Raw genomic sequence first — 14,659 nt, forward strand, 5'->3', positions numbered from 1 at the left:
TATATTGCTTTAAAGTATAAACTCAACACTGAAATGTTTAAATAAATACAAAGTTTTTATTCTGGAACTAGGAATCAGTTTAATAATATACACACTACATAAATGTACAATACAATTGAATTTAAATACATGTACTCTAGTCTCATCTCTCCCTCTCTCGAGACTGAATGTGAATGTCTTGAAATACTTCTTCTTGTCCCCTTCTAGCAACAATCTATTTTTAGAGCTTACGAAAAAAAAAATGTCATCGTTTCAAATAAAAATTGTCAGTACTTGTCAACAACATACAACTATGACCTTGCGCTGGAAAATATTCAATCTAAAAATACATTTTATGCAATAGCAATGTCACGTGACAATTATTTAATTTCATTTGTCTAGCGCATCTTTCATGCTATAGTATGCCTACTGCTCTTTAGTCCAGTCTCTTTTGTAAGCCAGTGAGAGAAGGTTTGCGTGCTGCCTTTAGGCCATCAGCAAACACAACTCAGCGCTTGAGTTTCCAACTCAAGGACCCTTTATTGCCAAGTGGTTATAAATACCTAGTTATACACCTCTCGACCAAAAGTGGTTATTAATACTTTGTTATACACCCATCGACCCCCAAGTGGTTTTAAATACCTACTTATACACCTCTCGACCCCAAGTGAATATAAATACTTTGTTATACACCCCTTGACCCCAAGTGGTTATAAATACCTACTTATACACCTCTCGACCAAAAGTGGTTATCAATACTTTGTTATACACCCATCGACCCCCAAGTGGTTATAAATACCTATTTATACACCCCTTGACCCCAAGTGGTTATAAATACTTAGTTATACACCCCTTGACCCCAAGTGGTTATAAATACTTAGTTATACACCCCTCGACCCCAAGTGGTTAAAAATACTTAGTTATACACCCCTTGACCCCAAGTGGTTATAAATACTTAGTTATACACCCCTTGACACCAAGTGAATATAAATACTTAGTTATACACCCCTTGACCCCAAGTGAATATAAATACTTAGTTATACACCCCTTGACCCCAAGTGGTTTTAAATACTTAGTTATACACCCCTTGACCCCAAGTGGTTATAAATACTTAGTTATACACCCCTTGACACCAAGTGGTTATAAATACTTAGTTATACACCCCTTGACCCCAAGTGGTTATAAATACTTTGTTATACACCCCTCGACCCCAAGTGGTTATAAATACTTAGTTATACACCCCTTGACCCCGAGTGGTTATAAATACTTAGTTATACACCCCTTGACCCCAAGTGAATATCAATACTTAGTTATACACCCCTCGACCCCAAGTGGTTATAAATACTTAGTTATGCACGCCTCGACCCCAAAAATCTTAAAACAGAATATGGTTACTGCCCTATTGACGAGTCTGAACCTTTCCTTTTTAGCTGCAGATTCCTGTGTTCAGATTTACATTCGCCCAGGAGTAATATTTACTGCTTTACAGTTTTAGAAAGCTCAACATAAATTAATTTTGTTCTTTTTACTTTATTTCACAGGTTTGGGAAACTGCTGCTTCTTCTACCATCCCTCCGTGTTGTGAGTGGTTGCACCATCGAGGAACTTTTCTTCCGAAAAACGATCGGGAATATTCCCATTGAGAGACTTCTAGTGGACATGTTCAAATCCAGTGATTTCTGAAGACAGTGACATTTTATTGAAAGTTTCAAATTGTTAACTCTTTCACTCTGGATAATCAGTGGGAAAAAGAAATGGTGTTTGTCAGTCCTTTTGGAATGATGGGATGTGACATCGATGTCGTGACAGCACAGAACACACAACCATCACGAGTCATTTGTTTCTCTTTCGTAGACACATTGGCGAACAAATATCATGTTCAGTTTTGTATGATGATTTTCAATGCTAGAAAACTTAACTAGTAAGTGCTGGAACTAGAGAGTGATGGAAATAGTGAGTACTCGAAATGATTTGAATAGCATTTGTTGAAATGTTCAATGTGAAAACAAAATTGAAGTACACAGGCGCTGCACGGAGAAATATTACAAAAATGTGATTTTGCCTCATTTCAAGCAAAAACAAACAAATCCTTTCAAAGGTTATGTGTTGAACTAATGACCGGTATAAATTGATACACAGTATGTATATGACGCTTCGGGCCAGTTACTGAAGCAGTATTAGAAGTAGAAAAAACTAAATTAAGATTTCTGGATAGATTTGAACTTTTCATTAGTGGGACGCACACCGAAGCAGACAGTGTGTTTAGCGCCTCGCACCGAAGTACATAGACCAGCGATAAGTGTTTTTTTTTTAAATAATTTATCTACATATCTTAACACGGGGAATAAAGGAATTGAAGCGTCTGACTGACCGTATTGTTAATCTGGTCTTCATGTCACAAAAATCCTGGATGTATATATATACAGAATGACTTTATTCTTGTAACTTATTTGATTCTTCTGAGAAGAATTTTTACCCCCCCCCTACCCTTTTTTTTCTTACCCCCACCCCCACCCCCGTGTCATATCATTTAATAATGTTATTATTTCATAACGGCATGTATAGTGTCGCTTCATGCAAGACACTTCTTTGTACATTCCTGAGCTGAATAGATCGAACCATTTTCGAGTCTAGTTGAATCAATATTCAGAAAACATTTCCATGTTAAATCTATATGTACAAGTCTCTGGTGTAGAACTGAACAACCGGAAGCAGCACAGCTAGTTTCTAAAGAACAGTCAAGTTTTCTTTTAGACCTTGCAATCTATAGGGCAGATGATATAAAGGTCCAAGGTTAACGAGGGTGTCATGTGGCCAGCACAAGTAACCAACCGCCTTTACTTTTCCCCAACTAATGTCAGGTGCCCATTAAAGCTGGGTAGACTCAGGGGCGCCCTAGGATCCTGAAATAAAAAATCCCATTCTTCACCATAATTCGAACACGGGACTCCTCGGTTCGAAAGCCAAGCCTTTTACTTTTCAGCCACCGCGCCTCCTTCTATAAGTAAGAAGAAAAAAAAAGTAAAAACAAAATAGTCAATACAATATAGCAAGTTTTTATCATGCTGTGCTTGTATAGATTTTATAGATCAAGAAATACTGGTTAGAATCATGACTGATACATACATAAATATAACAAGTTTTATTTATTAATTGTTCCATTTTTAAATGTAAATATTGGATGTATCATTTCAATGCTAAAACACGAAAGCAAAAATTGTTAGCTCGAAACATTTTATATATTAGCTGGACTAGTCTATAAATACATTTATAAACTGAAATGATATCCTGTGTTTATCAAACTTTTTCTCGACATAAAACATGAGCATGCTTAATTGTAATGACACGATCTCATGACGCCATCTTTCAATCCTGGAAGACGAATGAAAACGTTTAACTCCATGAATAATTTTCTTTCCATTTGATATTTTAAGACAAAAAAAATTGTTTTGAGAGTAAGATTTTAAACCAATCGCTTTGTTACAACTTTTATCAGCCAAAATCTACATCTAATATTGATTTATTCTGTCTAGAGTCTCAAACCAAACTAAACAATGCCAAGGACGATGAATTAAACGTCATAATTGTCAATTAAATAAAAAAGAATTGAGTTATATTTGAACAATGTCTACGTATACTAGTGTACAACTTTGAATCAAATCTCCTCTATTACTTCTAGTTAGTTTATTTGTTTTTAAATAAGTTTTTAAGTCGTAGAATAAAAGTCTAATGCTTTCTTTATATTAAAATTAATTTGTGCTGTAAACGGAAGAGCTTAGAACATTGGATTCTGCAGTGCTAACAAGTGCTCAAAAATCATCGTATCCTTTTACAACATAGACTTCCCAACACTTCCTTTAGTTTTTCCGCCATGTTTGAAAATATCCGATAGATTTAAACACGTTTGATAAAGATTAAACCACAGCTAAGGATTGTTGAAAGTTGACTTGGATGAAATGCACATTTATGTTCTAGCTTTAAATTGTGTATAAAACAAAAAAAAATAATACCAGATGTTGGCTTCTGTGTTGGCTTACGAATGGCCTATGAGCAATATTTTGTGTATATAAATATGATCTAAACTTGTATGTTTAGTCCATTGTTTATTTAGTACGAATGGGATACAACACTTTACTTTGTCAGCTGTGATCTTTACAAAAACCGATTAGGTTCTACTTTTTGTGAAATTTTGTTGTTCCATTCATGACATTTTTTATGACGATGCATGGGATTTGAGTTAAACAGAGAACATATCCAATACGCCACTTTGCTGTATATGCAATTCTGGCCTGCTCTGTGGGCTGTAAACATTCTTTTATGTGAGCATTTTTACGTTGTATTACTGGGTGCTTGTGTGTGTGCATAAGAGAGAAAATATAACTAGAATGTCTGTGTTGACAGATAGAAACGAAATAAAGGAATTGTAAATGTATGTCTTGATTAATGAACAGTAAGTAAATACAATTGTAAAGGCTCGCCATGTTCTCTTCTCTTCTTCTTAAGATCATTGGTGTCAATGTTAATGGAGCGAGGGCTCGATGACGGATGGTTATTTTAAAATGGTAGAAGATGTGTAGTATATGTATAGTCAGGGCGCTAGCGGATCCAGAAGTTTTGAGGGGTTGGGGGGGGGGGGAGATTTTATTTCCAAACCCTAACCCTAACGATCAGTAAACCCTAACCCTGTGTCACATTTGTGGCCCTTCCTTTCCCAGTGGGATTCGTGGCGGAGCCCCGACACCAAGCGTTCTTTTTTATTGCATTCTTTACTCCCAGAAACGCATTCTCCTGAAATCTACAGCTTATTATCCCTCCAATTAAAAAGACAGGTCAAATTTAGTAAAGTTCCCCTTTCTGTCATCTGTTTTTGTGGCTTAACGAAGGTGTCATGTGGCCAGCATAACGCTAGGTTAGAGCTGGGTGGACTTAGAGGCACCCGAAGATCCCGAAATAAAATAACAATATGATGTGTGCCATAATGACATTCATGCGACCCTTTCGTGGCCCTACCAGTGCATTTTGTGTACCGGCCCGATTGCCTACATAGCCAGTCCGCCCCTGAATTATAATGTGTGAACAAAATTAATTGAGTATCTTTATTATATAAGCTACTAATTTATATTTTAAAAAATTTGAGCCCATTTATATATTGTGTCACACCACACTCTAATCTTAAAGTAAATCATTAGTAAATATAAAATGAAAGAGGGTTGTACTAGGTGGTAAGGGCGATAGATGTATTCACCTCCTTCCTACCGGGCAAACCAATACATTTTCTTTTGTACTTTAAGTTATGAAATTACAAAATGTTTGTGAAAGAAATCCCAGTCTTCACCAGGATTCGAATCCCGGTCCCCTTTTTGGAAGCCAAGTGCTTTACCGCTCAGCCACCGCGCCTCCCATATATTGACTATTCTCTTTTGAAACGTCATGTTTTCTTCGACTCGATGTAAGAATCTAATTTATAGCAGAGATAACTTATGTTAGTGAGAGTTTTTTTTTTCACGACACCCAATCTGCCCCTGCCATGATTTCTGCTTAAAATTGGACCCCCCCCCCTTAACACCCAAATGTCTAGAGTAGATGCAGTCGCCACTCCCCCGCTCCTCACCACCACAAAGGCGGCCAAACTACCAGAAGGGGGAACGATATAATATAAATATTGGTTACAATATATATCAATAAGTAGCTTTTATAACATAAAAAAACAGGACCTCCCCCCCCCCACTAGAAAGATAAGGGTCGGGGATTGATGCTATTGCCCCCCCCCACCCATTAAATCGGACAACATATCAAAAGGGTAACGACAAAATATTAAGATTGGTTAAAATATCAAAATGTAGCTTTTATCATACAGATACGAAACTAATTATGTTAGCAAACTGTGATTTCTACAAAGAAATTAGACAACCCCTCCCCACTCAAAAGTCAAGGGTAGGGGGGGGCGAAATCGATGCAATTTCCTCCCCCCCTCCAAATAGGCCAACATACTAGGAAATTAGGGGAAGAGATACAATTCAAAAATAGGTTAAAATATAAATAATTTATATATATTATTAACATAAGTAAAGAATTAGGGGTGGGGTCGGCCGAGTGGGAGGGGGGGGCGATCCACCCTATTGCCCCCCAGGATCCGCCAGTGATATAGATGACGACCAGTTGAGTTGGAATCTTGAAATTTAATAATTATATTAATAAAAAATAATTACATTTAATATAATTTTTTAAAAATTTAAATGGATTAATACAGTTTTTAATAAGACTCTATAATTGAATTAGATTTACTAGATGATAGCATCACACAAAGTAATATAATATTTAGGTATGTGAGCAGCACCGACCTAAGTATATTCTAATGACTTTTATTCGCAACTTCAATTTGGTCAATATGGATCAAATTGAGAACGATATATACATATATATATATATATATATATATATATATATATATATATATATATATCAGGTACATATATTATGCTTCAACAAGATAGCCCATTGATAAGACAATCAATTTATGCATAGACAAAGTAAATTCTTTTATAGAACTGATCACTTGAGGTAGAAACCTAAGTATCTCTTATTTATATTTGTTCATTAAGATTTCCTTCAACTAGATAAGAACAGTATAATTCTTCTTTCAAAAGCCTTGAATCATATCTTTTCGAGGAAAAAAAAAACAAGACAAAAGAGAAATGTCAATTAAAACCAAAGTAGCAATGGTCTGATTACGAAAGGTATAATTCTATAAATACTAAATCTTGACTGATAATAAACTCTCAAATATATTCAGAAATACATAAACTACAAGGCCAAACTACAAAATACACAGGATCATATCAACCTTAGATTAACAAACTGCAAATATACACTTCCTAATCCACTCAGGGAAATCACAAGAGATATGCAGCTATTGTCATAAATCAACGTATACCATTTATCAAATATAGGTACAAGAACGAAATAGGCTACTTCGGCTAGTTTTAATCTAAGTACCTGCAAATAAAACTTGACTACACTATGCAGTGTGGGGCACGTATCTTATGCAGTCATGCGTTACGGTCATTCTCACGTATGCGTCGTTCATCTCTATATATAATTCTCTTCATGGCTCAAGAGTTTGGGCACCAAGTAATGGAAAGATCACTCTTTTATTTCTGCAAGTCGGACAGACTAGAGTTACCCCACGTAATTTTAGAGGCGAAAAAAAAAAAAAAGAGGGGGGTGGGAGGAGAACAAGTAGTATTCACCCGTCACTAAATATCATGGCCGGACTTAACCATTGTGACCAAGAAGTTTTGGAAAGAGAACAAGTAATCTACTATGTATTCACCTGTCACTAAATAGCAGGGCCGGACTTAACCATTGTGGGGCCCAATGCGAAACGGATTTCGCGGGGCCAAGTTTGGGTAGGGATTTAGAAAATGAATGAAAATTAAGAGTTTTGTATTAGAAAATAAATTCGTTTTTGCATTTTATTCATTATTTACAACGTACAGAATTACTTTATGGGCCTTGCATGTAGCATAATAGCAAGAATTGCCTAATGTTTCAATCTATCTTCGAGAATTGTTGACCTCCAGTAATTCTTCATTAGTTTGAGGCGCGAGAAGCTTCTTTCACTAGATTCCATAATTACGGGTATTGCATAATGCCAGTTTTTTTATCGCGCCTATGATTGACGTTTTCCATATTGAATAACACCCCAAAATGACAATTTTTGTCTATGTATTTCAGGAGATTTGTATGAGTTTTCAAAAGAATTTAATAATTTCCGTATATTTCCAGGACTTTTTCGTATATTTTGCAATTTCAGGAGATTTTCAGGAGCTCCTGGTAAATCAGAAGGCCGCGGGAAATCTGTTATAAGCTATAAAATGGTTTAATTTAATACCTATAAATCATTCAATATTATTTACAATAACATTAAGGCAGGAGAGCCGCTGGTCGTCCACTTTTAATGTATACTGATTTATACAAACGCGACATGAAGTTGACACTAACGATTGGGGAAAAGTTGCACTGAATGGATCCACATGAAGAGCAAGCATTAAAGAATTGGATTACAGATGTCTTACACACCAGAAATAGAAAGAAGGGTGAAAGTGCAACAGCGCCTGGTGATTATAGATGCCCAACCTGTGACAGCAGCTGTGTACAAATAAGAGGTCATCGTTATCCTCCTCAGAATTTGTACTTCAGAAATAAATGTTTTTGTCGATAAAGCATAAAAAGCTGTTTCCTCTACTTTAATACGATTGATTGGAGGCGCTGTGGCGGAACGGTAAGCGCTTGCCTTCCTAACCGGGGGTCTTGGGTTCGAATCCTGGTAAAGACTGTGATTTTTAATTTCGGGATCTTCGGGCGCCTATGAGTCCACCCATCTCTAATGGGTACCAGACGTTAGTTACTGAAAAGCAAAAGCTGTTGGTTGTTGTGCTGGCCACATGACACCATCGTAAACCGTAGGCGACAGAAACAGATGATCTTTACATTATCTGCCCTATAAACCACAAAGTCTGAAAGGGAAACTTTACTTTTTTGTTAAAAATACGACTGATCTGCTGCCTAGTCGTGTAATATGCGCTCTGGACTGTCGTCTCGATGGACCCTGGTTCCAATCCTTCCCGCCGCCATCCTGTGGAAGGTGTAATGCTAGAATGTAATAATTTTCGATTCTGAAGAAACACTCGAAGCAGGCAAAAGGAAACAAATGTTAAGCATAGCGAAGCCCACGACACTAGTCAGACTGATGCTAGGCCTGGTCATGACCACATTCTTAAATACTTGAGAATCTTGGACGCTGACTACAGAACTAGAGAGGAGGCTCCTAGCAATTGTATTGAGATGCTAAAGAAAACTTAATATCACATTCACATTCGGTAATTACAGTGATGAAACACAAACTAAAACTCTATGACCATATTACAAGTTCCTCAGGGCTAGCAAAAACCTTCCATCAGGGAACAGTACCAGGAAATCGAAGAAGAAGCAGACATTGAAAGCGATGGGAAGAGAACATGAAAAAAAAACGACTGGCCTGTCAGTGAAAGAGATTCTATACAACGCAAAAGACAGAGAGGAATGGAGAAAGACGGTCTACAGATCTTGTGTGGTGCCCCAACGGTTCAATGGATAAGTGAAGGTGAAAAGCATTGGATATGTCCAGCTACAGCTTACTTCGAACGGTACTCATCCTTTGGGATGACAAAAGTGGGCTACATCGACCACGATACTGCGATGAACGAATGTCGATGTCACGGCTTTTATTTTACAGTTGTGTTGTTCACGCTATCAAATAGATTTTTATTTTTGTCAAAGTAACGTAACATTAGCTGGTTCAGGAGTGCCTATATATAGTAATATAGTAGTAAGAATTTAGTATCTTCATATTCAATCCATTAAAGAAATGTCCCAGCGATAAACAAAAGTTCAAATCAAACATGAATCACTTGCATAAATCATATTAGTACACTAAAATAGTTGGACTGACACAAGGTATCTATTTGAAACAAAGCACAGTGAAAAAAAACAACAACAAAAACTAATAAAACTAAAAATCAATTAACTAATGAGCAACACGAACAATGACCGTGAGCTCTTTTATCGTATTCCTTTTATAATCACCACAGAGACATTTCGAGACGATTCGTTTATTCTTGACTCTTCCTGCAAACTTTCTCTTTGTCAACGACCAAATCCTTTGTTCAAGAAAAAAACCTATTCAAGGACCTTCCGATTTTCTGATTGACCTAACGTATAAACAGCTTGAGCATTATCTCCGGGCTCTACAATTTAAAATACAAATACAAGAAAATACAAATCCAATCTTTTTTAAAAAAACAAAGCTTATTTAAGAGGAAAAAATACAGATTCACTGTTATATATCTCAAAATTGCAGGAATAAGCTCCCTTTTCTATCTAATACAAAATTATCTATTACCGATGATTAATAATTACCGATAAGTAATCAACTGCTTGATTAGTGTTTTGTATTGATTCAAGCTTTGTAAGTTACTATAAATAATTGTGTAATGTTTCAACCTGTTCCGGAAATGGGTGCTGAAAAAAATATCGCGTACAAAACTTGTACCAGACAGACAGACTTACAGACCAAGTGAGTTGATTTAAGCTTTGTAAACAAAAAAAAAAAAAACACCACCACCACCAGCGCTTGGACATTGTTTGGAACGTTATGGAAAGTTTTTCTTTTTTCGGCTTTTATAGGTAGAGGTTCAGACAGCACAGACACAATAGTGTCTTTTTCTGCCCTGAGAAGTGTCCTTAAAAAAAAGTGTACATAGTTTCTGTGCTGTTTGTATACACATGTTTATGTAGCAGTGAGTGTGTGGGTAAACGGATGTACACCAAAGTGTTGTTGATTGCAAAGGATGCACTGGAAATATGAGGGATTTAACTCGAAGTGTATGTGTGTTTGTGTGTGTGCATGCTAGCCCAATGCTTCAGGCTACGATTTCCATTGGATGTTGCTGAATCTCTGTGGTATGACAGCAAGCCATTGTTGTCCACTGGCCTCCTCCTGTCTCGGCACTTTACAGTAGTTCTCTAAGAACTGATTATTTTGGAAAACCTCGCCCGGGCAACTTTTGGGATAATGGGAAAGTCTAGTTGCAACTGAGGCCAGCGCTTACGGAAATCTATGAAAGAACAAAAATAAAAACACAAAATTCTCCAATGTCAAAAGAATCATTTATGTTGTTTTTTTTACAGGAAGTACGGTAAATACACTCAGTTTTTTTTTATTGGGGGAGGGGTGCTCATTCATGCCTTGCATTATCAAACAGTTCTTCACACTTAAATGTTTTCAAATGTTACAAGTATGGATCATCTACGGGTCCAAGGTTTGTCATTTTAATATTAAGATCATAGACTAAAAATAAGTATATAAGAAATAAACCTACAAATTGTGTTGGTAAACCGATAAATAGACACTACCTGTAAAGGTTAAACGTGAAGATGAAGCCTTTACTGGCCGAAGAAGAGGTAAAAGTCTACAGGAATTTATGGTGCAAACTTATATTTAAGAAAACAAAGAAAACCATTTACAAAACCATCATCAGACCTCTAGATATATATGCAAGCGAAACCTAGATGCTGACCAAAAACACAGAAAATCTGCTAAACACTTGGGAGAGAAAAATCCTCAGAAAAATGTATGTTACCATACACGAGGAAACCGGATGGAGGATTCGCACCAACCAAGAAATATACCAACTTTATGAAGACCCCTCCATAGTGACGGAAATAAAAAGGAACAGATTACCGTCAAAAGCAGGCACCCAAAAGGCGGCCCACGAGTAAGGTGGCTTGATAAATGTAGAGGCAGATCAACAACAGCTTAAAGTCCGAGCATTGAGACGTAAAGCCCAGGATAGATCAGAATAGAGAGATGTGATAGAGCAGGCCAGTGCCCTCCATGGGGTGGCTAATGAACGGTTAAAGAAGATGTCTTGCGGCCAGCCCACACCCAGTGTTACATGTGTATGTATTTAAATTTGTAATAGATCTAGTGTTTCTGTGCTGAACTTTTCATAACCGAATCGTCCCTACTCTAAACTGTCTCCTAATACATGATCCATGAAGAACGTCTCGCAAACTCACAGAAAATATCCGATATTTCTACAGGAACCAGTAACTATAACACCGGGGCGAGTTCATACCAGCACACTGCCCTGTAGATCTTTTTATATTCCTTGACGCAGTTGACCTCTAGCAGCACGCTGGCATCAGTGGCCTGTGTCGCATATGTCAGCTTTTCGCACATACAATTGACCCTATAGCTACTACAGTTACAACAATATAACACACATCACCCTTTTGGTCAAGATTTTGTTATTTTACCATCACAAAAGAAATACAAGACACCGATAGCAAAAAAAAAACAAAAAAAAAAAAAAAAACAGACACAAGCACTCTTTTGTTCCCCTGGCAATCAAATCATTAAATAGAAACAATCTGAGATAAACTTTTCACATAAATTATGAGTGAGTCTGGTGTGAATGTACATTTTGTTTTTAGCGGCCCCCGAAAGGGAAAAAGACGCTATTAGTTTAGTGTGAAATGTCCGTCCCGTTTAGATCTCGTAAACTAGAAAAGATAGTGAAAATCTGATATCGTAATATTTTAGTCCATTCAAACTTCTGATGCAACGGCTACTTTTTTCTTTTTTAAAAGCGAAAATTCTAATTTTCAAAATCACTTATGCAAGCAGTTTTTAATAATACACCACTTTTACAACTATTCACTATTAATAGTAACATATGCGCCAGACTCTTTAGTAGTGAAAATATCATCTTGCCATATTTTTTACATATTTATGCAAATGGTTTTAGACTTTTTGTTAAAAAATATTTTTAAAAAAAAATTGTACGTTATGTAAGTTCTGTCCTACTAACTACAAAGTTTACCCAAAACTAATGTTTACTTTTTTTAAAGAGAAAAAAAGCTATTTAATATGCATATAAGTTGGACATAATTTAAAACAACAATTAATGAGAAGGTTTTCATATTGTTACGATCTTGTCAATCGGGCATACTGTAAACACTGCTAAACACAACACAGCACATCTAATACAAGAACTTGACAACTAGAGCTTCAATAAACAATGCGGCGATTTAATTACAAATACAGCAATAACAGCCAATAAACACAATCGGCTACACTAACTTCAAATGCTTTTCTACACAACAGGACTGCCTACTAAACTCTACAAGTCTCTCTAGCTCCTACAGCTACATTCTCGAGGACTCCTTTGTACCACGCTGCACTGTCCTTGCGGCCTTGCTGTCTTGGACTCATCTGTCCTTTCTTACACATAGTCTCTCGACCGTGAAGGCTTTCGGTCACATGACCATAATACTGGTCATATTAGCGTGAACTAGCAGTACTGTCCCTTGTCTATCCACAGCCGTTGACCCGTTGACCTGTGTGATTGGCCTGAGACGTGTGTATCAGTAGGCCGCACACACATTAGCCCTTTCAGTCCGCCACTAGAGTTACAACAATATTATCTCGAGAAATGCAGCGCTACATTGCATGCAAAAGACACTTAACTAAAGGAATTTTTTTTTTTAAGAAAATGTTTTTTTTTCTTTCTTTGAGGATTTAAATAAGAGATTGACCCTTTACAAAACAATTAGATCAATTCAATTCAATATTCATTATAAGACATCAGTTAGGCCAGGTTCGCATTTAATTTCACATTCACTTTCATCTATCCTTTGGTCTTCTCTGTCATTTGTCTTTGATAGAATTTAATTCTGATGTTCTTTCTGAAAATATTGATGCCTGCCTTTTTACCTGCCTGGATGAACCACTTCGGGGGCCGATTTCGAGTTTGTTTCCACACAAACTGTCTTTGTAACCTTGTTATAGTTATATTTTTTTGTTTGGTGTAATGCACAAATTGTAAGATCCTTAAGGACAATAAATATTATTATTATTATTATATAAAGATATACATTTTTTATTGATATAAATTCACTTACAATTTGAGCTACTATTGTATTAAATTAAGATAATGTCAAAAAAACATAGTCCAGGTAGAGATATATAAGACAGTCATTACTCGCCGATAATATCATTGGTAAGCTGTCAATACTTTTCACAAGACTTATGGGTTACAGAAAAATGTCATTGTATTATAACCGACGCATGAAGTAGCAAGGATGAAAAATAGTTTTAGTAGTTTTAGTGAGTATTTATTTTATAATTGCAATCAGCATGTTTGCAACATAATTTTTGATAATTTAGTATACTCTTATAGGATAGGAAATAGTTTTAGGATTAGTCTACAAAGAAATAAGGGACATCATTCGGGTTGAATGTAATTACGACTTTACAAACAGATCTGATAACTTTGTCCATAAGATGAACATTTCTTTGTTTGTTAACGCTTTGTTGAGCAGAAATTATCTAACCTGCCCCCATGGGTAAAGGCCGCTATTGGTTTTGGGCTGTGAGTCTGGGCCTCCTTCACCTTAAAATCTCAGAAAAAAACTAAAAGCACTTTCGAAAATCAGATCTTGTCCTTGTCTGTCTGTGTTTCTCTCTCTCTCTCTCTCTAACCCAAACCCTAACCCTAACGCCCAGTAAACCCTAACCCTATGCATAAACGTGCGTACTGCACACACACACACACACACACATATATATATATTGTTATAAACCTGGTGGTGGCACAGATGGGGGTAGTGGTGTGAGTGAAGTCAACCGACGCAAATCGCCCCAGTCCAGCGCTAGACGAGTTACGACGGTCAGCCGAAACGAGTGTCAACATGACGGTTCGGGAAGGATCGGCGTCGTGAACAGAGCTCAGGAGTGACGAAGCTAGAAACGTCGAGCAATGTTCCGCCCGGTTCTAGAAGGCCATTTGCGACCCTATATAAAGAGCGGAGGTGTCGCAGTCAAGACGGTTCACGAGAGAAGGTTTACGACAGGGCTCAGAACACGGTCGACTACAGCACAGTTCAACGGTGTGGTTCTGTACGGAGCATTACGACGGTTCAGTGCGGAGTACTGTCAAGTACAGTTGAGACGACTTGCGTCTTGATCTTGGTCTGCGATCGAGTCCGACACAACGAGCCTAGTGTGTGAAGTCAGTCCTGAACTGTTGAACCCAGTGCAAGCCCGGAACGAGACGGAGAGGCCAGTGCAAGA

At 37.0% G+C, this 14,659-nt stretch overlaps 1 protein-coding gene across 1 annotated transcript in view; it reads left to right on the plus strand.

Moving 5' to 3' along the window:
• Positions 1–4,455, plus strand: part of LOC106056447 (nuclear receptor subfamily 2 group E member 1-like) — a 73,734-nt gene extending 69,279 nt beyond the window's left edge. Inside the window, exon 10 of the mRNA XM_013213193.2 lies at positions 1,521–4,455. Coding sequence (XP_013068647.2) covers positions 1,521–1,662 — 142 coding nt within the window. The 3' untranslated portion in view covers positions 1,663–4,455. The remainder of the gene's footprint in view (positions 1–1,520) is intronic.
• Positions 4,456–14,659: the final 10,204 nt, after the last annotated feature.

Source organism: Biomphalaria glabrata, chromosome 6 (genome assembly GCF_947242115.1).
Source record: "Biomphalaria glabrata chromosome 6, xgBioGlab47.1, whole genome shotgun sequence".
NCBI lineage: Eukaryota > Metazoa > Mollusca > Gastropoda > Planorbidae > Biomphalaria > Biomphalaria glabrata.